General features: G+C 49.7%; 1 protein-coding gene across 2 annotated transcripts; it reads left to right on the top strand.

Moving 5' to 3' along the window:
- SYNM (synemin) lies at positions 1-24212 on the top strand (the record flags this gene model as incomplete). Of its 2 annotated transcripts, XM_082834683.1 has the most annotated exons (5): positions 1-801; positions 8689-8813; positions 18471-18541; positions 20490-22903; positions 23822-24212. In XM_082834683.1, 5 exons carry the CDS (start codon positions 1-3, stop codon positions 24158-24160), a joined length of 3750 nt encoding a protein of 1249 aa, XP_082690809.1. In that variant the 3' UTR covers positions 24161-24212. The 2 variants fall into 2 exon arrangements, with proteins under 2 accessions (XP_082690809.1, XP_082690808.1); XM_082834682.1 differs by having other exon boundaries at positions 20490-24212.
- Between the last annotated feature and the right edge of the window lie 970 nt (positions 24213-25182).

The following is a 25182-nucleotide window of genomic DNA, read 5'->3' as shown; positions in this document are numbered from 1 at the left end:
ATGCTGTCCTGGCGGCTGCAAACGGGCTCCGAGAAGGCCGAGCTGCAGGAGCTCAACGCCCGACTGTACGACTACGTGGGCCGGGTACGGGAGCTGGAGCGCGAAAATCTGCTCCTGGAGGAGGAGCTGCGCGGCCGGCATGGGTACGAGGGCCTGTGGGCCGAGGCGCAAGCCCGCTTCGCCAAGGAGGCGCGCAGCCTGCGGCAGCAGCTAGACGAACTGAGCTGGGCCACAGCGCTGGCCGAGGGCGAGCGCGACGCGCTGCGGCGCGAGCTGCGGGACCTGCAGCTGCTGGGCGGGGAGGCACGCGCAGCCCGCGGCCGCCTGAACGCCGAGCTGGACGCGCAGCGGCGGGAGCTGCAGGAAGAGTTGGGCGCGCGCGCCGCCCTCGAGGCGTTGCTGGGCCGGCTTCAGGCCGAGCGCCGCGGCCTAGACGAGGCCCACGAACGCGACGTGCGGGAGCTGCGCGCGCGCGCCGCCGGCCTGACCCTGCGCTACCGCGCCCGCGCCCCCGCGCCCCCGCCGCGCATGCGGGAGGTCCACAACGGTTACGCGCTGCTTGTGGCCGAGTCGTGGCGGGAGACCGTGCAGCTGTACGAGGACGAGGTGCGCGAGCTGGAGGAGGCGCTGCGGCGCGGCCAGGATAGCCGGCGCGAGGCCGAGGAGGAGACGCGGCTGTGCGCGCAGGAGGCGGAGGCGCTGCGGCGTGAGGTGCTCGAGTTGGACCAGCTGCGGGCGCTGCTGGAGGATGAGCTGCTGCGGGTGCGCGAGGCGTACGAGCTGCAGGCAGAGGAGCGGCAGGTCAGTGCGCTGGGAAGCCCCCAGCCCAGGCCCGCGCGCCCTGCGGGTGGGGGCCGCGGGGGAGCGGTGGGGCTCCCCGGACCACGGCTCGTTCATGCCAGGCGCGACGTCGCCCACGTGCGGGGCCGGCCCAGAGAGTGCCGGTGGGGACCCAGGCACTGAAGGGACCGCCCTGCTCTGCAGTGGGGCCTCAGGGTCCTGGCATCTCGTCACCCCTGGCCCTTCGACTCAGTGGGCGCGTGCCAAGTGGCAGGTCCCGCTGGATAGACCCGTCCCTGCCCTCCTATTTGGTTGTCAATTTCTTTGGCCCTTGGCATGACTGGGTGCATCCTGACAAATGACCCCGTCAAGCTCTAGGTTCTCTTTCAGTTTCCTGTGCTTCGAAGACCGAGTTCACTTAAAAGTCAACCAAGAAGCCCCAGAAGTGACTTCCAGAGGTGACAGCTCCTTCCTTCTCAGACAAGTCTCAGTGTTGGGAGGTTTCTAGGCAATGGCCAAGTGTTTATCGTGAGCCGTTCAGAATGGCAGCCCCGCTGGCACTAGGGCTCCCCTGGGGGAAACTTAACTTGTTTTACAAATCGGTTTTTATTTTGCCAGGTTGATTTCCCAGTTGGAAGCAGCTGGTGGTGGCTCCCTGGGCCACTGCCTCATTTGTTCTTAGGAGGGGCAGTAATCTTAATGCAGAAAAGAGCATTAAGATCAGAGATGTTTTTCTCACAGTACAAGCTGATGTCCGATCTCTGGGTTGTGTAAAAGCTGTGGTAACGCAGGTCCCTATGGCAGGATGTTATTACAAGTACAGGTAATATAAACAGTTCCTATTTCAGAGAAGCAGAGCTCAGACTTCTGACACTGACACGGTGACACCTGTGGCTGGATTTATTGTCTGTACACCTAGCCCAGTCCCAGGGTTAGCCCTGGTCCTGCCCAGTCTGGACCAGAATTGGAAGTATTCCCAAATCCTTAAACTGTCATCTTAGGATGACAGTTTAAGACAACATCCACACAAATTCAGAAATATTTTAAAGGGAACAGTTTGTAGCTTCAAGTTAAAAATTTGTGTTGGAGTGATGATTTTGTGCCTTTTTATAAAATTAGAAGTAAAGGAAACATGGCAGTCGTGGCATAGAGGCTTGTGGTGACCTCACAGGCATCCACAAATAATCAGCAGTTATCTGTTGACTACCCCTGGTCCTTAGCACTGTACTGGGGCTTCACTCTTCAAAGAACTAGAGTCTGGATGGGAAATCATATAAAGCAATACAGTACAAAGTTGTTTGGAATTTAATCTTTTGGATCCTAGGTTTTGTTTGGTCTCTGCCTCATAATTTTCAAAAGCCTTCTGCTGGGGTTGTAGGTGGGACAAGGGTAGGGGCTGGTGAAGTATGTGCTGATTTCCGGAGCTTACTCTAGACTCCAGAGCGCTTCCCTTTGCAACAATGGTGGCCAGGGATGCCAGTTCCATGGGGCCCCATGCTCTGTGTTGAGTGAAAGTTAAAGAGTGTCTTTAATGTAAGCTTTCACAGAGCTTTTAACCAAAGAGAAGCGCCTGCCAAACTCACTGCCCACTGAACCCCTTTGTAGGGAACCCCTGCTACCACCTCAAGGGTCCCTGCTGTGCAAGCAGGTTTGGAAAAGGCTTCTTTGAGGCATGTTTTGTGGGCTAAATCCCCACCATTCGTTTGCAGTCATAGCTCACTTGGCTCATTTTGGACCTGGAAGCTCTGGTTTCAGTGTTCTTTTTTAGCAGCAGAACCCTTTCCCCCCCAGTTAACTCTTAAGTGCACCGCCAGATATGAAACAGATAAAAGCAGAGTTCCTCTGATTCCAGGACAGGTGGGGACCTGAAGTGCCATTCAAAATCACCTTATTTGACACAGGGACTCCAGGGCCTTTCCCTGGGGTCACACCTGCCCCAGAACTAGGATCCCACCCTCCTGTCCAGTGATATCTTCTCCTATTGGAATTTGCTTCTTTCCCCTAAAAGTAAAGAGTAAGGAAAATGTCTATAAGGACTTGGATATTTTTCAGTTCCAATTTGTAGCTGTTTCATTTTACTGAATGTTTCCTTATCCATAGCCTGAATCTTTCACCAGTTATCTTAAAGCACCCATATTTCAAGTTGCATTCCAAAAGACTCACTACCAAGCGTTAGTATTTTTTTTTAAGAAGTGTAAAAATGCTAGCTAATTTGTTAAAGAATAAATATTGATGATTTAACCCCAAGCCTCTGATGTTTTCAAATTCTATAGACGCTTAGCCTGGGGAGACTGAAAATATCATAAAACCTGATTTAACTAATTTACTGTAATAAAAGTTTCATTACTAAGAGTTAGCCTTTATCAAGAGCTTTTTGTGTGGCAGGTACCAGAGGTACCAAGCCCATCACATGTGTATTCACTCTCAGTCCTCACATCAGTCTTAGGAGGTAGGTACTAATATTTACCCCATCTTACAGATGATGAAACTGAGGTCCATAGGTCACCTAGTTAGTAAGTAGCTAAGCCTGGGTTTGATTCATGCTGCATTGCCTGAGCAACTAACCACTGGGCAATATCCCCTCTCTTCTATCTGTTCTATTAAAGATGAACTTTAAACCAGTATTCAGTTTGCTTTCATAGAACAATGATCAGTGTTCTTCCTAAGGGATAGCACAGAGGTGCCTGTTAATCTACAGTCCTAAAATGCTTTCAGACCCAGCTGGCTGTTGTCAGAATACTTTTAGTGTTAAGTCTTTCATTTACTTTTTTTTTTGCGGTATGCGGGCCTCTCACTGTTGTGGCCTCTCCTGCCGTGGAGCACAGGCTCCGGACGCGCAGACTCAGCGGCCACGGCTCACGGGCCCAGCCGCTCCGCGGCATAAGGGATCTTCCCGGACCGGGGCACGAACCCATGTCCCCTGCATCGGCAGGCGGACTCTCAACCACTGTGCCACCAGGGAAGCCCTCATTTACTTTTTAACGTGTGCCATATGGTTTTAATGGGAACCCCTCTCCCTCATCTGGAGGCAGGAGCACCCACATAGTGCCCAGGCTCTGGGCTGGCACTGCAGCTTGAGGGGGAAAGATGCTCACTGGGACTCTCTTTCTGGGAAAACTGGGCCTTCCCAGATGGCCTACATGCCTTAGACCTCTCTGGGAGGCCCCTCACCTCATATTTGCCAGAGAAGAGTTTGCTGAACTGACATCCAAGTTCCTAGCATTTTATATGTAGTTCAGATCACTTGAAGCCTAATTAATATACCCTGTCTCCCAGTCTGCAGAAAGGGGCTTCAGACAAAACTGTAAGATGTTTGTGATTTACACCAGCCTTGGCCCATAAACGTTGAGATTTTGGCTTGTGAAAGTGCACTCTTAGCCTCGAGGCTGCCTGTAGCCAACTTCCACGCTCCCAAGACATGACTGAATGAGAACTTTCTTTCGACTGGAATGGAGCTGGTTTAGCTGCCCTACCTGGGTCTGAATTGTGGCTCTGCCACTGTTTGTGTCTCCGTTTCCCACCTGTGAACTAGGGGTAATGAAAATGGCCCACAGGGTGCATCCCCATTCAGTTCATTCATTGAGTACTTGGTGTGCCAAGTTTGCCTCTTAAGTGCTGGGGGTACAGCAGGGAGCATAATGGAAACAAAACAGAAAGTCCTTGACTGCACAGGTCTGGAGGTGGAAACAGTTCAGTGTTCAGGAGCGGGCGTGGCTGGGGCGAGGGGGCAAAGATGGCCTCTACAGGACCTGGGCTTCGGCTCTGAGCACGTGGGAAGTCGCTGGAGGGCTCTGCGCAGAAGTGGGTGGTGACCCGAGTCTTCATGGGATCTCCCTGGCTGCTGTGATACACATAGACTGTGTGGGGCACCTGTTGGGAGTAGGGAGACCTCTTTAGGAGACACTTGCCACCGTCAAGGCAGTAGGTGCTGGTGGCTTGGGCCAGGGACAGCAGCGAAGGGCAGAGGCAGGAATCTACCCTGAAGTTGAAGCCCACGGGGTTTGTGGATGGATTGGATGTGGTGGGAGAGAGGGAGAAATCAAGTCTGCTCCAGGGCCTGGGGCCTGAGCAGCTGGAGGAAGGGGTTTGGTGCAGGAAGGCAGGCTTGGGTGGGAGAGCAGATTTCAGTTTGAAATGCGTCTGAGATACCCACCTGGTCTTGTAACATAAAATGATGGGTCTGGAGTTAACAGTGTTGTATGGGCCAGAGCTATAAACACTTAGTTAGCATCCAGTCAGTGCTTGTTATTAACACATCTAGTTTTTGCATCTAAATGAGGTTATCACAGAATTTAAATTCCCTCGAGCTCTCTAATGTTCAGGATTCTCAGTGCATGACCGTGACACTTGCAAGCTCTTCCTGTTGTGTCTGGGTGACTTGCTCAGCAAGGAGCTGCTCAAGTTTGGTTAAGAGAAAGTGAATTCTTTGGACAATGAGGGCAGCAGGCTTTCCCTGGTGTAGCCTACATTTCATCATCAGTTGTGATGCTGCCCAAATGTTCTCTAAATAGCAACTAGAAAGGTGACCTTTCTCCCCAGCTCTAACGTTTGGCAAAACTGCTCCTGCTTGGGTTAGAATTAGCTGCTGTGTCTCAGGCTCCAGTGCCTTGGCTTGGCCCACGGTTTGAAAATTTCTGGAGAAGTGGAGGCCAAGTCTGAAGCTTTATTCAACCAGCAGGATCGGTTACAATTTCTGTGAAGACTGTTGGGAGCCAATAATTCTTACATTCCTGCTTCCAGAAGTCAACGACTTTTCCTTTGACCGTTTAGGAAGAGTTGACTCACGTGGGAATGTGGTTGGAACTGCACTTATTTTAACTTAAACAGTTTGATTTTCCTCCTCTTATTTTGCGGGGTGCAGAAATGTTCTGCACCCCCAGGAGGGAGAGAATCTTCGTGTTACCTCCTTGGCATGGCTGGGAGATCTTGACCTGCTTAGGAGTCTTGTAGTTAGAGAATTGAATGTGTTTGATTTTTTTTTTTCTAAGCATTTTAACAGCAATCAAACTTTTTTGTGAAGAAGGCATTACTACACATTGTCAACTTTTAATATTTAGGTAGAATTTCCTGTAGTAGGAAGGAGTCATATGTTTACAGAACATTTTATACTGTAACCTTGTACCTGAGTTTATACTCCCTCTAAAATGGGGGAACATAGGCTTTTAACACTGAGACTTAACTATAGAATGTGTGAATGTTGTGACTAGATTCTGGCAACTGTCACTTAAATCAAGACTGGCCAATGGTCTGCTTTGATGAACCTCTTTATCTATTTATAATGCCAGTTTTGGAGGGTGTTTACACTTACCCACCCTGGGATACTAGATAGCGGTTTTTAAATTTACTTCTTTGCTTTAAAAGCTAAGTGGCTTCAGTTTTTGTTTTTAGCATACTTTATATAGACAAAAATAACCTAACAACAATTATTAGCTTAGATATATAGAACTGCTATGAGAAGCAGAATTATTTACATGCTGATCATTCCTGCATCTTTTTAGATGGTAAATCCAGTGTGGGATCTTAGTTACAGTCATTCCTTAGTTTCATAAACATTACCTATTTACTTTGGGCCGCCAGCATATTGCCAGGTGCCTTTGGTGGAGGGATTACATGAGAAATGAAAATAGATTCCTTCTCCCGTTGTCTTATAATTTTTAAATTCCACAAAGATGAATGTCTAAAAATGTATCCTGTTAATTGTATTCAGAAATAATGCTACGTTCCATTGCAAACCAAAACTTAAAGTATATGGACTTATTCAAAGTTTAAATATTTGTTCAGTTAATTATTCCCCAGCATAACTATAAAATGATATAAAACTGTAATGCAGAGTAGGGAAAAACTGTAAAGTGGTACAAATGAAAACCATTGTGTTTATTAAATGTATTGTCGATTGAAAATAGTACATTTTGGGGACTTCCCTGGTGGTGCGGTGGTTAAGAATCTGCCTGCCAATGCAGGGGACATGGGTTCAATCCCTGGTCTGGTAAGATCCCACATTGCCACAGAGCAACTAGGCCCGTGTGCCACAACTACTGAGGCTGTGCTCTAGAGCCTGTGAGCCATAACTGATGAGCCCTTGTGCCACAACTACTAAAGCCTGCATGCCTAGAGCCCGTGTTCTGCAACAAGAGAAGCCACCGCAATGAGAAGCATGCCCACCACGATGAAAGAGTAGTCCCCGCTCACTGCAACTAGAGAAAGCCCCTGTGCAGCAACAAAGACCCAACGCAGTCAAAAATAAATAAATAAATAAAAACATTTATTAAAAAAAAAGAAAACAGTACATTTTGAGGAGGGTAATATTATATTGATCATTTCATTTTAAATCTAGTTCACCGGTTGCGTGCTGTGTGACTTGCATGTGAAGGGCATTTTTCTAGAGGCAGGGGCTGGGGGGATGCATGAGGCAGTGATAGACTGTGCCTTGCAGTGTCTCCCAGCCAGGGCGGGGGACATGGGCAGATGCAGTTAACCAGGAGGGAGTGGAATTGCTATGGGGGCGATGTGAACACGTGCCCAGGGAGCACTTATTAAACTACACGAGAACAGTCATAAAAGTTTATATCCAGGTCTGGCCTTTGACATTTATGCCCAGAATATATTCTTGTCACATTAACATGACTTTTCTTCCCAGATGATTTTAAAGTGGCTTTTCTAGGTGAAACAAAGAACTCTGTATCATGAGTATGGGGGAAATTCTGTTTCAGATCTGAGTAACTTCTGTTTTAAATATAGTAAAACCCCTTCTTTCTAGCCTTATTTATTCATTTATTTTAAACTTCTCTTTATTTTTTTACTTTAAACAGATTTGTTTATTATTTATTTATTTTTTAAATTTATTTTTGGCTGCGTTGGGTCTTAGTTGCGGCATGTGGGATCTTCGTTGAGGCATACGGGATCTTTCGTTGGGGCATGCGGGCTTATCTCTAGTTGTGGCGTGCGTATTTTCTCTCTATAGTTGTGGCACGCAGACTCCAGGGCATGTGGGCTCTGTAGTTGTGGTACGCGGGTTCCAGAGTGCGTGGCCTCTGTGGTTTGTGGCATGAAAGCTCTCTAGTTGAGACTCGCGAGCTCAGTAGTTGTGGTGCATGGGCTTAGTTGCCCCATGGCATGTGGGATCTTAGTTCCCTGACGCATCCCCTGCATTGTAAGGTGGATTCTTTACCTCTGGACCACCAGAGAAGTCCCTAGTCTTGGCTTATTTTAAATAGCATCTTACTTCACTAGTGTCATGTATTGACTTCCCTAAGCTGACTGATGTCTGAGCTGTAGAGATGCTTTACAAGCATTCATTATTATTAGGGAGAATGAACAGAGAAGCCTGTGTCCTAGCCACATCTTCCTTATGCGCTGATTAAAAAAAAAAAGAAACCTTACAGGTGGGAGAAATATAGTATTTAAAAATCATCCTTGGGACTTCCCTGGTGGTGCAGTGGTTAAGAATATGCCTGCCAATGCAGGGGACACGGGTTCGAGCCCTGGTCTGGGAAGATCCCACATGCCACGGAGCAACTAGGCCCGTGTGCCACAACTACTGAGTCTGAGCTCTAGAGCCTGCGAGCCACAACTACTGAGCCCACGTGCCACAACTACTGAACCCCACGCACCGAGAGCCCTTGCTCCGCGACAAGAGAAGCCACCACAATGAGAAGCTCACGCACGGCAACGAAGAGTAGCCCCCGCTCACCGCAACTAGAGAAAGCCTGCGTGCAGCAACAAAGACCCAACACAGCCAAAAATAAAAAAAATTATTTAAAAAATAAATAAAAATCATCCTTGCGATGACTGCATTTTTAATAAACTTGGAGGTTTTTCATCTCTTTTTGTGTCCTGAGCTCTTGGTACCTTAAGTTCAACCCAGCAAAGCTCCAGTCCTCTGATCCCAAAACCTTCTGTTCTCCTTAGAGAGAGATCGCCTGCCTGGAGGATGAGAAGGCAGCCCTTACCTTGGCCATGGCTGACCGGCTACGGGACTATCAGGAGCTCGTGCAGGTGAAGACTGGCCTCAGTCTGGAGGTGGCAACCTATAGGTAAGGATGCTGCGCTGAGTCCACCAAGCTGGAGCTGGCAGTGTGAAAGTCCCTGCAGCCTCCGTGGAGTGGCTGTGGCTTTGTGTTACTGAGCACTTACTGCCTGCCAGACGCAGTGCTAAGTCCTTCGCAGCTGCTCACTGCCCATAGTCACCCTCTGGTGGTGGACACCACACATCCCTTTTGCAGGTGAGGGAAGGGGCCTGGAAGCAGGGGTCCAGGCTGCTGAGGGCCTGTGCCTTACCCACTGAGCATGGCAGCCCTTGGCGGAGCCCCTGGCTGAATTGAGGGATGGTCCTAGGGCCAAGCTGGTGGGGGCCTTGCTGGGTCCCTGCTCTGGGAGCTATGCAGCCTGAGTCCTGCAGAAGGGATGCTGGTCAGGGCATGGGGGCAGGGGAGAGGAGGCACTTGCCAGCCGGTCTTTCCCAAGATCCATCTCCACAATCTTCTTGGAAATCTCATGGGGTGAACAATTGCAAAATTAAATTGGTAGGGTATTGAAACAAATGCTGAGTGAGATAAGCTGAGCTTTACTAATAAGGAAAACTTCGAAACAATCGGGCTTTATTTGGGGGAAGGAAGCATTAGAATTTTTTTCACTTGCAAGTGGCAGAAGTCCTTCTCAGACTGGCTCAAGTCAAAAAAGGCATTTATTACTCATATAACTGAAAAAGTCCTTAGTTTTGGGCGTGGTAGGTTCATCCGGTGCCCGGATGGGGTTGTTGGCGGGCTGTCCCTGCCTGCTCTGGGCCCCTCCTTCCTTGCTCTGCCCCCACAGTGGCAGGAGGGGCCCCAAGCAGCTCCAGGCTTTTGTCCTTGCAACCTCCAATCCTGTGGTCAGAGGAGGGGGCTCTTTCCCACCATCCTAGTAGGACTCCTGGACCTGCTCTGGCTCTGCTGGGTCATGTGCCCATCCTTGGCTGGGGGAACAAAGTGCTTGAAAGGGGTTAGCTTCCCATGAGTCACATGGACTGAGATTCGGGTGGGAAGTACCCCAAACCAGGCATCATTCTAGAGCGGATGCTGGGTCAGCCTAGAAAACCCGCATCTGTGCCCCTGTTAGGCGACACCTGGTGTCAGGTGAGGTCTTTTCTCTACAGAGGCAGTTGGATCTTCCTGTTTCCTTTTTGTAAAAGTTCTCTGGGTCGGAGTCAGGAGACTTTAATTTTATGCCTCATCTCTCTGGGATTTTGAGCCCTTTCCTTCCTCACTTTGTCCTGCCCCCAGTTCTCTGTCATGAAAAGTCAGAGGGCACAGGTGGGCATCTTGCCTGAGAGGCCGGGGCCTTACCTCTCTGGTAGGTGTTCACAACCCTACCAGCTTAGCTTTCCTCAAGGCTTAGCTTTTTCTAGCTTTTCTCTTGGTTGCGAGCCTTTTTCACTCACGTCAGCAGGGACAGAGTTTACTCCTGTCTGTGGCCGGGCGTTTCTTGAACCCATTTAGGGATTGACTTGGCCGTCTCCTAGGAGATTAGGAAGCATCAGTCCTTTTTGGGAAGTGAGTGATTGATTTCACTGTGTGCCTTCCTGAAGTCCAAGTTTGCGTGGGGAAAATGGGGAGCCCAGCCCAGGGGCCTGCATATGCCGGTGCTGCCCAGCTCCAGACCCCAGCCTCTGTGGTTAGAGCTGCTGCCGCCCCCCTGCCCTCCAGTGCTTAGGATTGAGTCTGGGAGATGCCCGCAGGTCTAAAAGACAAAGAGGCGGTAGAATATGACCTGCTTCTTTGTATCAGCCAAAAGCCTGGCATTTTTTATCACTGATAAGTGTCCTGAAGGTAAACCCTTGTCATGTCTTACGTGATTCTTTCAGTACTTTGTGCTGCTGCCCAAATTCTGAGGCCAGGTAAGAAAATTCCTCTTCACAAGTGCCCATTTGATCTTTACAAACCTCGACCTTCCATCTCTGGGAAGTTGACCTTCTTCCCACACCCTGCCTCTCTGAGGGCAGCAGGGACAGTCAGCTCCGTGGGGGCCACGTTCCAGGGTCCTGTGCAGTGTGACCGCTCACCAGCCCTGTCCAGAGGGGCTGAGGTGGCCAGTGCTGCGGCAGGCACTGCTTCGCCCGCCATGGCTGAGGTTGTGTTTCCCCGAAGTTTTGGGCCACTCCTCTAGCACTGCTCAGACAGACATGTGAGATGTGTGAGCCACTGCTCACACACCGCACATGGAAGAGAAGGGCTGTGGCTCTGGAAAGCTGAAAGCACATCGCAGCACGGCTGGACTCTGGGGGCTGTGCTGAGGCCAGGTCTCAAGTATCATGAGCCCTTCCAAACCCAGATATTTAGCCCTTTCCGGTAACCTTAAAGAAGAAACGTTAAGGTAATAATAAAATGGTGCAACTCATAATTTATAGGGATAGACTTACAGTTTATACGTAAATATATAATTTAACAAAATAATAAAATTAAAACAAAGCAAACCTCAGAGTCTAGGACTGGTGGATTTCACCAAACCTAAGTTGGCCAGTTGGTGGCCAGGGAGACCGTGGCACCTGGCCTGGCAGGTGAATGTGAGAATGAGCCCTTTGCTCCCACATTGTAGGTGAAGATGGGCAGAAGCTGTGGGGCTGGACTGGCGCTGAGGATGCTGAGAGAAGGGGGAAGTGTGGGAGAAGACAGGCTGGCACAGTTGTGCTCGCTCTTGTCTGCCTGTCTCCAGTGGTGTCATGTGGGGCTGGAGATGCTTATCCGCCTGATATGTCATCTCGAGGTTTTTCCTGACGTGTGAGTGCTTGTTATACGAGGGGCTGAGTGATGAAAGGGGAGATTCTCGGAAACAGGACAGGGCGTGGTTCTCAGCTGCATCTGCACGTGGGCATCACCGGGAGAAGCTGATGAGGCATCGGCTCCTGGACCCAGTTTAGATATTTCCATTAGATTGGCACAGGGTGGGCCCAGGCATGGTAGTGCTAACGCTCCGAGGATGATTGTCAGATGCATCCAGGGAAGAGAAACACTGGTCCAGGGCCTTGCTCACAGGGGCCTGCAGACCCATAGTGTCGGCATCACTAGGCATCTCAAACTTGTGGGAAACCTTGGGCCCACCCCAGACCTGCTGATCAAAGTTGCCTTGTCACAAGATCCCAGGTGATTTGTGTGCACACTACTGTTTGCAGAGCAGCCCACAGGCATCCAGAAAGCTCTAAGCCTGTCTCACAGCACCTAGAGGACAAGACAAAGGATAGGCAGGCTGAGTGGGGTGCTGGTGCTGTGGGGGGCTGATGGAGTGTGCAGAGCAGGCTTCCTGGAAGAGGCAGTGCCAAGTCTTGCAGGAAGGGCAGCCAGGAAGAGACCATGTGGGAAGGGCTTTCCAGGCAGAGGGGGCAGCCCGAGTGAGGATCTGGGGACTGACCTGGCGAGGCATCTGTGGCAATGGCGAGGATTCGGGCGTCCCTGGGTAGCTTGGTTTTGGGGGCTGTCATTGAGGGCCATGTATGTTAGGTGGCTGAGAGACACACCCGTGAAGCCGTGTTTTGTGAGCTGGGTGGGGTCTGTGCTCTCAGGCTGCTCTGGAGATGCTCGGCACGCAGGGTGTGACGCCTGCTCAGAGGGGCTCAGAAGCGTGCAGCCGGGTGCTGAGGATCGTGTGCTGTGGATAAGGCTGCGCGGACCGAGGCAGCCTCCTACACCACAGGAGACAAGGCTTGTCCCCCAAGACACACAAGTACAAGCTTTCTGGAATCAGAAGGGAGTTGTGAGAATCAGAGAAGTTTTCTAGAGGGAGATGAGATTGATCTGGGTCTTGAAGGATGGCAGAGATTTGAACAGACATAGAAGAGGGGGGAGGTGGGAAGTGGGGGGTGGCATGGGAGGAGGGAGGGAGAAGCATTAGGTGAAAAGTCAAACAAGATGTTAAAATAACAGTATCCAAGAAAATACTGTACATGGTTTACTGCCAATGAACAGAGTTTGATAAAGATGGTTAGGAGAAGGAATGGAGAGCTTCAGGCCGAGGTAATGAAGAGAGATTTTCAAGGGATGTGGGATTTGAGTTGGGCCTTGAAGGGGCAGGGAAAGTGGGGAATAGGAATTGGACTGGCAGAAAGGTGTCAGAAAGGAGCTCCAGGTGCACAAGTCAGGATAAGAAAATAAGTGGAGGAAGGAGAATGCAAGATGAATCAGCAGAGGCCTGGAAGGAGGCAGATTGCAGGGGCCTCCATTGCCAGGCCACTGAGATGGGGCGGTCCCAGGGCCAAAGCCGAGGAGAGGGGAGCCAGCTGCTGGCAGGTGGAGTGCAGGAGGGTCTGGGCCTGGAGTGGAATGGGTATGTGTGTCTGTGGATGGGGGCGGAGGCCTCGGGAGGTGCATGTGGTGGTTGGAGATTCGGGACCTGACATACGTAGGTAGGTACCCGAGGGAGCCTCTGCTCAGGGCTGGTGGGGGCAGTGATGGAGGGGCCGGGAGCAGGAGGTTTCTGGGTAGGAACGTGGGCAGATGTGCTGCTGGGCACACACTCTTGTAAACTAGATCACCCTACAGTGAGCCCTTTCCACAAAGCAGGTGGAGAGGGCTCAGTGGGCTTATTCAGACTTAGTGTATAATCTGAAGATGGTGAAACTGACAGTATTCAGAACCCACCATGTCCCAAACCCCTCCACTGCTGACATGAAGATCAGGCCCAAAAGCTATCGATTGAGAACTTGCAGAAACACAGTTAAAAAATAAATACAGCACTCCTGCCCCCATCCCCCCCCAGAAAAAAAAGAGAACCGAACACAATCATCAGGAGTAAGCTGTTAGAAAATATACTGGAAAAAAAAAGGTAGTCAAAATTGAAACAAAAAAATGCAAAAATAACCCAGGAATAAACCGAGTCCAGAAACCACAAAACTGAGGGTAAGAAGGGGCCCATCCTGGATTTCTTATCTGGGGGACAGATGACGAAATCTCCATCAAAATTTAAAAAGAGGCTTTGTTTTTATGTTTTGGGGGTGGAGAATATAACAATTCTGAGTTTTACCTGGAAAAATGGAAAGCAGGGCCAAAGGATTTCTCAGACAGAAAACACTAAAGGGAGTCTTGCCTGGCCAGATACGAAAATGTAGTGCAAAGGTTTCCTGCCTGGGGACTTTATGGCAAAGTCCTTTTAAAAGGTTAGTTTCTTTGTATGTCTGTGCTGGGGGAGGACGTGCAGAGCCCCCCTTTCCTCTTTCTGATGGCAGTGGGCAGAGGTGGCGGGTTTTAACTGAGACTATTCAGTCTCTAGGTTTAGACTGCTAATGAAGCAGTACAGATAACGCTTAACATTGCTAATTTCATCATTTTAATGATGTTTCTGGTTGCTCCATTGTTTTTAAGATCACCTGTACCTTTTTATGTGTCTCTTCAAAGGAGAACATTTCTTGGGAAGTTCTCAAGTTATTGGAGAAATACATTTTTAAAAAATTAATTAATTTATTTTTGGCTGCATTGGGTCTTTGTTGCTGTGTGCAGGCTTTCTCTAGTTGCGGCAAGTGGGGGCTACTCTTCGTTGCAGTGTGCGGGCTTCTCATTGCAGTGGCTTCTCTTGTTTTGAAGCGCGGGCTCTAGGCGTGTGGGCTTCAGTAGTTGTGGCTCGCAGGCTGTAGAGCGCAGGCTCAGTAGTTGTGGCGCACAGGCTTAGTTGCTCCGTGGCATGTGGGATCTTCCCGGACCAGGGCTGGAACCCGTGTCCCCTGCATTGGCAGGTGGATTCTTAACCACTGCACCACCAGGGAAGTCCCCATTTTGTTTTTTTTAAAGTTGAATCCTATTTTTGGGAAAACCTATAAAAATATGTTAACACTGAGACTTACCTGGTTATTAGGTGAAAAATTTGAAGTTAATAAAATCTTGTAGTTTTAAGGATAGAAAATTAGGATCAACGGATACATTTGGTTGTTAGCCTTACCCACATCATTGCGTAAATGAATTAGCCCTCAGTTAACCATGACTTTAGGTAGTCCAGAATCTCTTCCCTTCTTGAACTGCTTTGGTTAATGGAAAATCACCTTTCTTCTGAGGTCAATAGATGATGATGTAGGTGATGAGGATGATGGCTGATATTTATCGAGCACATATTCTGGAACAGCCATTGTTGCAAGAACTTTCCAATCACTTTATTAATTACCACCGCAAACCTGTGAGTGCTCCCTGTTTCAGAAATGGGGAAACTGAGCCACAGAGGGTTTGAGCGGCTTGCCCAAGGTCATAGGACTAGGAAGTGGCAGGATTTGAATCCAGGCAACATGATTCTGGAGGTTTCTCTGTTAACCACTCCCTGTGCTTCCTCTTTCTGCTTTATTAGTAATCTTATTCTTTATGTCAGTCTTTTTTTTTCTGTCTCTGGAATTGACAAATGGGCTTTCCTTATGTGATTTCATCCTGAGCACAGAGGGAATGACCAGAGGCTGCCTGGCACCACTGCCTCCTTGTTGTCTTTCATATGCCTGTGCTTAGGAAAGACCCTTTCCAAACCAGATGGTGATGCTGGTCCTGTGGATGGACTTCTGCCCCTCTCTCCTTCCTTCCCACTCCAGTCCCCAGTCTAGAGTGACAGGTGGTCGGTCCCCTGTCCTCTCTGGAGCTGGGGCCCAGAGAAGCTCCTTCTCCCAGCCCCTCCCCCTTTTCCTCCAAGAGCCTGCGTTTTGCCAGGAAGCACCACGTGAAACATCTCTCCACCCAGGACCAGGCAGGCTCCCCCACTGGCGTTGCTTCTGGAAACATCCTCCGACTCTGCCTCCTCCCTGACGCTTGTCCCTGTTTCTAATAGGCGTGCAGGGCGGCCGCCTTGTGCCCACTGTGTGGAGCCGCAGCAGATGTGCCCTGAGCTGCCGTCAGGATGATCTATCCCAGACGGGAGCCCCACTGCTGGCTGGCCCGTGGGTGGTCTGTTAGGGCCTGGCACCCAGCCAGGGGCTGCATTAGAGCTCCCTTCCAACCTGTGGGCTTGTCTCGGCGGCCTTAATGAGGCCAGGGACCTGGTTTTCCAGCACATGTCTGCTTGTTTTCCTGCTTTTCGAGAGGCTGCCAACCCGTGGGCCTGTGTGAGATGTTCACTTATAGCCCGTGATTCAGGCGGTTGGCATTTCTCACTGGCACGGTGGGTCCCAGGCAGTTCTCTTCCACCGCTCCCCAAATCCCCAGAGACTGCTTGACCTGCTCCTTCAAGTTGTACGAGTCTGTTCCTTAAAAACCTTCCTTTGAGAGCTTTTGAGGGAATTGACCCTTTTTGGCCTTGCCCCAGGCGCTTTGTTTATGCCTCTGCCACCTAGTCTTGTGAGCTGTGCTGGTGGAGACGGGTTGTCGTGTGTCATTGCGGGGGTGGGGGTGGAGGGTTCGTAAAGGCATGGATTCAGGGACCAGTGTCCCAGCATGCCTGTGAGGCCCTCTGCTGGGCGCCCAGGTCGAGAAGGTGGCTCCTGCCTGTTGGATCAGCCGTTGGGAGGAGGAGTCACTGTGGACCTGAGTGCTTCCCTAGTGGGAGCTGCTGCTCTTCCCTGTAGGGACATTTTGATTGAAATCATCAAGAGATGTTGGATCTGCTTTCATTAATATGGTCTGGAGGGTCTGTCTGCAGGATTTGTTCTAAAATGTATGTGAAATGGCACCATCTCTGGCCCCGCAGGGAGGCCCAGGCAGCTTGCAGGGCGGCTGAGTGCCCAGGCCTGGGCTCCCTTTCTCTCTCTGAGGAGTGCAGGCCTGCACTCCAGTCTGCTCACCTGTAGGGCCGGGATGCCCATCGTCAGCCCAGTGTGGGGTTGCCAGGAGGACTTGGTGAGATAGAGGGGAGGGTTAGAGCCTGCTTGGTGCTCAGTCTTAGGGTTGGTGAAGGCCTGGGGCACAGGAGCATTAGTGCCGTGTCACCCCTCGGGGTCTGGTGCCCCCTCCTGACTCAGGGTCCTGAACTCAGTAAAAGTTTGGTGGTGGTTTGGATTTTCCCTGAAAGAGAAGCAAAACCATTCCCCTTTGAGGGGAGAGGGAAGAAATTTTTCCCCCAAGGGGATCTTCTTTATCCTGACCCACCCCCCCCCCCCCCCCACCTCCCCAGTCATCAGTTCTCTGCTGACCTGGATGCCCTGCAAGCACTTTCTGTCCTGCCTTGGGCAGCTAGCGTGGGAGCCCTGTGGTACCTGAGCCTTCCTCCCAAGCAGGCAGAGAGAAGATCTGAAATAGGACTTGGCTTCTCAGTAGCCAGCCATGGACCCTTAGCTGTAGGATGCTACCTTTCCTGCTACTGTCATCCTGGGGCACAGACCCTCACAGGCTGACTTTTACCTTGAACGTGTTCCTTTTATTCTATACAGACCTCGGGATTTTCTCGGCAGTGGAAGCTATTTGTGTTCCTGGAACCGAACATGCTTGGTCATGAGGGTGTGGGATTAATGGGCTGGTGTCCTGTTTCCTGGCTCTCGCCTGGCATGGAGGGCAGGGCTCTGGACGCGGCCCCTCGGCTTCCTGCGTCCACACATGCACACTGCAGTCGCAGCTTCCAGGAGAACCCTCCTGTGCACACCTGGACTGGAATCCCTCTCATCCTTGTCTTTGCTTTTCCCTCAGGGGGGCCTCCTTGCTCTCTTCCACCTGCCCACAGGGTTCTCGCATTTGTGGGAATCACTGCATTTGAATCAGTGGAAATAGAACTTGGCCCTGGTCTGCCTGATCCGAGAGTCCCCACCGGCTCCGGCATCCCTTCCCTCTTTGGCTGCCTGGCTCTCAGTGGTCAGATCAGCATTTCCAAGTGGACCCCGCTTCTGCTTGCCCTTTGCCATATGCGGTATATTTCTTGGAACTGACGTTAGTGACCTCACACATTGCCCTAGCAATTGAACAACTGGTGTGCCCGCAGCAGCCCATGTCCTAGGGTCTCCAAGCGATGGACATCCCACACTGACCCACTGCGGTGTGCTGGGGCTATGGGGCCTGACCTCTGCTCTCTCCTCAGGGCTCTGAGTCATAGACGTGAATAACAACTTAATGAAGACTCTAGAGTTTTACACTTTGGGAGCTAGACATGGCCAAAGAAACCACCTAGTCCAGTGCATTTTGCCATTTCATCAGAGGAGATAACTAGATGCCGCCTGGAATGAGACCCCTGGGGGCCATGGTGGTGGAGGGGGGTGGTCTGCAGCTCTTCCTTCTCCTCTTACGCGTGCCCTTTCCATCTCTCCTCTTTTTTCATCTCTAAGGTGTCCCCATGGAACCCAGTATGAAAACTGCAGATGCAGTCTGGCTGCCTTATTTACAAACAAATGTCAGTCCTTATTCTGCCTTTAGTCAGCCCCTGACCTGTGACTCCAGAGAGACCCCAGTGGGGTAGTAGTAATTGTTTTGGGTCCCTGTAGCCCAGGGTGACCTGCCAGGCATGGGCCCTTCCTTGCTTCCCAGGGAAGCCAGACCCCCGACCTCCCTTCCTGGGCCCACATCCCTCTGTCTCTTCCTCCTGCATGCCCTGGGTTTGGAAGGGTTTTCTAGAAGGCCTTGGCTCTCCAGTCCTTCTGAAGCCCTGGCCCCCTCATTTTGTTCATTTAGCTGAGAGACGCTCTCTCCAGCCAGGTCTGCTGGGGTGGGCTTGCATCGCAGTAGTGCAGCATCTGCAGACACATGACACTGTGACAGTGTATCATTGACCAGATCGACAGCTAACAGAGGTACTTCTTGTCTTTTATTTCCTAATGAGTTTTTTAAAAATAATTTTTACAGAGCCTTACTGGAAGGAGAAAGTAATCCGGAGATACAGATCTTGACTGAGCGCATTGAAAATGTACCACAAGGTAAATATAAGGAAAGCTTATCATTTAACGTTAAGATGCTGTCTATCTGAGCAGGTTCATTCCATGGATAAAGAGTAAAGCATCATTTATCTGGAAGAGTTGGGGTTAGATAAGAGTTTTCAGATACCTGTCATTTGTCCCTCTCAAGTATCAAATAGATTTTATTTAATGGGCCATAGTTTCAATAATAATGCACATGAAATTGTGTGGGAAAGGGCTTCATTAACTCATTTGTTCATCTAGCCAGTGTTTGAGGGTGCTTCCTACCCAGCGTGGTGAGGGAGGAGAGGGCTGATGGAAAGCTGGGAAGTGTGAAGGGTGAGAGGTGGACATGGATTTATTCATCACACCCTGTGGAGGGAACACCCTTTACAGACCAAAGACTTACAGCCTTAACCCAAACCTAGGGAGGTATTACTTTGTACAGCAGGCAATCAACACTGGAACTTGTGACCCCACCGGCGGGAGAGGTGGGAAGGATTACACTGTTTCCACCAGCCTAGGTTTGCGTGGGCAGCTCAGGGTGGTGTGAGCGGCAGTGTCACCTAGTGCCCTGAAGTCAGCCTCTGTTCGGGCCAAAAGCTGCAGCACAAAGCCTGTATTTCCTGTAGCTGAACTGACATTAGAGAGTTAGTGTTCATCAGAAAGACCCGGAGAACCTGTAGGATAACTTTTTTTTTTTTAAAGTTTTCTCAGTCCTGTAAAACCTTAAAAAGCTTTCTGGCTAAGCAAGGGCAGATTACATTATGTGCAGTATGTTCTGTATACACCTTACTCTGTGTAGTTTCAGGCTCCATGAGTGTTGCCATGTTCAAAATCATGGTACATTGAGATTACATGTGTGTACTGGTTAGTGCTGTCAGGAGAATGTGATTATAACAGTCAATCTGGATAGGTGGTAGTTTTAAAAAAAAAATAACACTCCCCATCTTTATTTTCAAAAACAACATTCCAGTTAGACACTTCACAGATTGACAGGTCACTACGTTCAGAATAATTTTGGTTCCAGTCATCTGTGACTGGAAGGGATTTGGTCTTAGTGTCCAGCAAGTTTGCTTTGAATTTGAGAGTAAGGTTGGTTGGCTGCCATGGGGGAGACCCAGGGGGCGAGAAGCCAGCTCAGCAGATGGGTGTGGGTGGGCACAAAGGGGTGCCTGCAGGGTGGATGATGCTCCTGGCCCGGCCACATTCCTGCCACCAGCTGCCACCCCTAAGAGCAGGTACCCAGGGTGGCATGTCTGCGGATGGTCCAGAGCAAAGCAGGAAGCCCCATGGACCGCCTCCCAATCCCAGGACCATGACATTAAGACAGATTGTAGTATTGGTGGTTGGTTGGCTTCCTGCTTTGGCACCTTTTCAAATGAAATGTTTGTATTAAAAAAAAAAAAAGTATAAAAATAGAAGAAATCAGGAATTAAAAAAAAAGTCAAATTCTTCAATATTTGTTGGCCCAACATGGAAATCAATGAAAAATAAGAGCATAGTAAAAGGTGGAGGGGTTATGCCATTCAGTGTTTAGTATTTATGTACTCTGTAGTAATTATGAAGCTCTTCTCTGCTAATCAGTAAAATAAAGTTATCTCAACAAAGTGGAAATGAAGGATTCCAAATTGTGAAATTTCTGCCACATAAATAGCGCCCCTAACGTCTCTGGCACATGTGCCATGCTTTACGATCACACGTTTGATATATTTAAGATGCATGAATATTTTAAGATCAGTAATTGGAGAAAAGTGTTGTGTGGAAGCATTCGTAGGGCTATATTTTATTGTCATAGGTTTCTTTAAACTACCAGAAAAAAATAATTTGGGGGTTGAAAATATCTCATTTATAATGACCCTCCTGTGGTAATAGTGTATATTATGATGGGATTGATCTGTGGTGATGCTTTTCAGATGAAAAAAGGTAATGATGACTGTCATTTTAATGCACTGTTCAATTCCTACAGAATTCAGAAACAAGCCCTATCAATATACCACCTCAGTATTACAGAGGGAAAACGAGAGAAATCTGTTTCCAAGGCAGAAAGCACATTCGGCGAGCTTCAGTCACAGCCTGGTGCCACGTTCTCAGACGGCTGTTAGAAGCTCTGCCAGAAGAGACTTCCTGGGCTCCAGATACTCTTCCTTTGTCACTGCCCGGCAGGAGAACTCTTATGAAAAAACTGCCAGCAGTCAAACCAACTTCAGGCATTTCTCTCCAACCCCTGGTCTTTTAAGAAATACTGAAGCTCAAGTCAAAACATTCCCTGATAGACCAAGAACCGAAGGTATAAAGGGCCCCCCCACTAGTTTAGCCAAAGAGTCCGCCGTTGCCCAAGAGTCCTACCAAGAACGCCGGGACAATGTGGTGGCAGGTGCTCCCAAGAGCACTTGGTCGAATGAGAGGAACGTCATTTTGGGAAAGAAAATGGAAGCTAAAGCCACAAGGGAGCAGGAGAGAAACAGACCGGGAACCATCCAAACAAAGCGAGAAGAGAAAATGTTTGATTCTAAAGAGAAGGCTTCAGAGGAGAGAAACTTAAGGTGGGAAGAACTTACAAAGTTAGATAAAGAAGCAAGACAGAGAGAAAGCCAGCAAATGAAGGAAAAGGCAAAAGAGGAGTCACTGAAGGAGAAAAGTGTGAGGGAGAGAGAGATACCGATCAGTCTAGAAGTATCCCAGGACAGCACAGCAGAGGCGGCCCCCCAAGGTCTCCAGACACCCCTAAAGAAGGATGCTGGTGATGGAACACGTAGAGGGGTGGAAACGAGAGAGGCGGGGCTCGGGCTGGGCACCAGTGACACTGCAGGCTCTCTGAAAGGTAATTCCACGACCGAAACCATAGCTGAGAACATCGTTTCCAGTATCCTGAAGCAGTTTACCCACTCTCCCGAGACAGAAGCATCTGCTGATTCTTTTCCAGACACAAAAGTCACTTACGTGGACAGGAAAGAGCTTCCCGGTGACAGGAAAACAAAGACTGAGATAGTCGTGGAGTCAAAACTGACTGAAGAGGTCGACATTTCAGATGAAGCTGGCCTGGACTACCTGTTAAGCAAGGATGCTAAGGAGGTGAAGCTGAAAGGAAAATCAGCTGAGCATTTGATCGGAGATATAATCAGTCTTGGTCTGAAGGGGAGAGAGGGGAGAGCAAAGGTCGTCAACGTGGAGATCATCGAAGAGCCCGTGAGCTATGTCAGTGGTGAGAAGACGGATGAGTTTTCTACACCATTCGAAGTGGAGGAGGTCGATGACGTGTCTTCGGGCTCCAAGGGGCTTGTTGTTGAGGAGGAAGTTTACGGAGAAACAGATATCACGTGCTCAGGGAATGAAGGTCAAAAGACCAGGCAGCCCCAAGAGAACATAACTCACTTTGAAGAAGTGACGGAGGCAGGTGACTTGGAAGGAGAGCAGAGTTATTTGGTGTCGACTCCGGACGAATACCCTGGTGGCCATGAGAGAGATGAAGGCCCTGTGTACGGGCAGATCCACATCGAAGAGGAATCCACCATCAGGTACTCCTGGCAAGATGAAATTGTGCCAGGGTCTCGGAGAAGAATGGAGAGGGACGATGCATTGGGAGAGAAGATTGTGAAGCCATTGGATGTGCCAGAAGCATCTCTGGAGGGGGACATGGGTTCTACTCACTGGAAAGGACAAGCGAGAAGTGGTGAATTTCATGCTGAACCCATAGTCATTGAAAAGGAAATTAAAATACCACATGAATTCCACACATCCATTAAGGGAGGCTTCAAGGAGCCCAGGCACCAGCTGGTGGAAGTGATTGAGCAACTGGAGGAGAGCCTTCCGGAGCGCATGAAGGAAGAGCTGTCCACCTTCACCAGAGAGGGTCAGGGCGGGCCCAGGGGTGGTTCCGTTGATGTAAAGAAAGTCCAGACCGCGGGTGGCGGGGCTGTGACCTTAGTGGCCGAAGTCAACCTCTCGCAGACGGTGGATGCCGATCAGTTAGACCTGGAGGAGCTGAGCAGGGATGAAGCGGGGGAGATCGAGAAGGCCGTGGAGTCGGTGGTACGAGACGGCCTGGCTAGGTGGCACAGCCCGGCCCCTGGCAGCCCAGATGGGGAGGCCAGAATGGAGGCCCCGGCTGCTAGCCGCGGCTTCAAGCGCTGGGCCACCCAGGAGCTGTACAGCCCCTCTGGTGAGGAGGCCGACGCCGGCCGGGCCTCTCCCCGCACGGAGCTGGTCACTTCCCAGGGCCCCGTGTTGGCCACCGTGGAAGTCACCAGCCCAACGGGCTTTGCCCAGTCACACGTGCTGGAGGACATCAGTCAGTCTGTGAGGCACGTTCAAATAGTGCCCCCTGGAACTTGGAGGGCTGAGCAAGTCTCACCTGAAGGATCCGCCGCCCAGGTGGTGGAGGTAAGTGGGGAAGGTGACCTGAGTTGGGCGGCAAGCTCGGCGGAAGCCAGCTTGTCTGCAAGGCATCTTACGTTGGGTCCCGATCAAAGTCAATTGTCCAAAGAAGTATTCTTCCCGGGGCCTGACTCTCCCTGTCTGGGGGCAGGGGACTCAGAAGAGCCTGGCCTGGCAGAGGTTTCCACAGATCCTGACAGATCGGGGAGGCACAGCCCATTTGGCTCCCAACAATTTCATTCTAAGAGGGAAATTACTTTTCAGGCTCCCGCTTCTGAGGCAGGGAAGGTTGGTGATTATTTTTCAGAAGAGTCAGTGGGTACCCAGACTTCTGTGAAGCACCTTCAGTTAGGCCTCAGGGAGGGGTTCAGTGAGCAGATCCAGCTCACAGCCCCCCTTTCAGACAGAATGAAGTTGGGTGTCAGAGAAGCTTCTGGGCACACGGAAGTGTGGTCAGGGAATGGCACATCCATCAGGCACATCAAGACCGTGCCTCAGAGGCATCCAGGCACCGAGCAGATGGTTCCCCCACCCTTGAAATTTAGTGACTCAGAAAGCAAAGCCCACAGAGAGGACTCGGCAGATGTGACCCAGGCCACGCATAGTTACGCTGTGGGTAGGAAAATCCTGATGACTGAAAAGAGCACCTTCCAAAGGGCCGTTTCTGAATCGCCTCAGGAGGCTAGTTCAGGAGACACCTCAGGGGCGGAAGCGACATCAGATGTGAGCAGATCCTTTACGCATATCCAGCTGGGTCCTGCAGAAACCAACACCTCTGCACACGTTGTCTTCCACGGACCCATTTCCAAAACATTTGCACTTGCTGGTTCGGTGGACTCCCCTGAGGTAGGCGAGGTCGCAGACAGTGGCAGAACACTAAGGCATGTTGCCCTGGGGCCCAAAGAAACTTCGTTTACCTTTCAGATGGACGTGAGTAACGTAGAGACGACCCCCCGCTGGACCCGAGAGGCCACAGTCCTCTTCCCCGCAGGGACAGAAGCAGAAGCTCATAGTGTGTCTGACCGTGATGCTTGGAGAGATGCCAGCAGTAGGAATGACCTGGCAGCTGGCGTGAGCTTTCAGGGCTCTGCTGGGGACAAACACCAGGCCCCCGGGGAAAAGGGCAAGGAGCAGGCCGAGTTTGATAAGATGGTGCAGCTGCAGAGGATGGTAGACCAAAGGTCGGTGATTTCGGATGAAAAGAAGGTTGCCCTCCTCTATCTAGACAATCAGGAGGAGGAGAATGAGGGACACTGGTTTTGATAAACATATTTTGTTTTAAATGCCATCTTATTGGGTAACATACTGACACACAAAGGCCTTTACTTCCTTTAGGGGAGGGAGGCTCACTCTTTATTAAAACCTCCCCCCTTTTTACTTTCTTTAAAGAGTGCTCCAGGCAATGTCAATTTACTTGATAATCTGTAAAGATTTCAAACTAATTCATGCCTTAAAAGGCTTTGGAATTTTATTGAGTTGGAACTTTGACAAAAATATTTTTTATCTTTTTAGTCTTAAAAGTTCCTTGTTCTGGAGTTTTCTTTCTACTCTACCATTCTTGCACCAGGTCACAGAAATGCCTCACATCTGTTTGAAACTATATCTAGGTAAGATGCCTAAATGGTAATGAGATTAAAGTAATATATTTAAGAGTAAATCTTATTTGCATGTGCTAACATTAAATAGTAAATTAACATTTTAAGGGAAAAATGAATACATTTTTCTCTTTCCAAAGTCTTTTCAAAAAGAAATCATAGGAAATAAGCAGATTTTTAAAAAAGCTAAATGATTTCATCTTAGGAAAAAGTTATTTGTCATAGAGTTAAATTCATTTAAAAACTTGAATGAATTGCTTTCTATGTGCAGAAATTTAAATAATATAGTATTTTATTTATGGAGAGGACAGCTCCAGCCTCCTGCAGTATATCAGATCAACACACTAGCTATGTTTGCATAAGTTCCTGGAACGCTGCACTGCGTCCAGGCAGGGACAGGGGCTGGGGGGATGATTATTGGGAATGGCTTACAGTACCAATTTTTTGCAATACTAGCTTGTTTAGTGCACAGTCTAAATATTCTTTTTTGTTATAACCTAAGTTCTGGAGTAGCCAGCTCTTACCAAGGTATACTTGAGCTTTTCTGCACTTTAGCCTCTAAACATTTAATTTTACTGGTGGGAGGTAGACCCTGAAGACAGTAAAAAGAACGTTGATGCGCAGACTGTAGCTGGACTTGTGGGATGGTCATGCACAGTAAAGTTGAAAGCCCAGGTGGGCTGTGCCTCC

Source organism: Leucopleurus acutus, assembly GCF_964270905.1.
Source record: "Leucopleurus acutus genome assembly, chromosome: 1".
In the NCBI taxonomy this organism is placed as follows: domain Eukaryota; kingdom Metazoa; phylum Chordata; class Mammalia; order Artiodactyla; family Delphinidae; genus Leucopleurus; species Leucopleurus acutus.
This window is presented reverse-complemented; position numbering and strand designations above follow the sequence as displayed.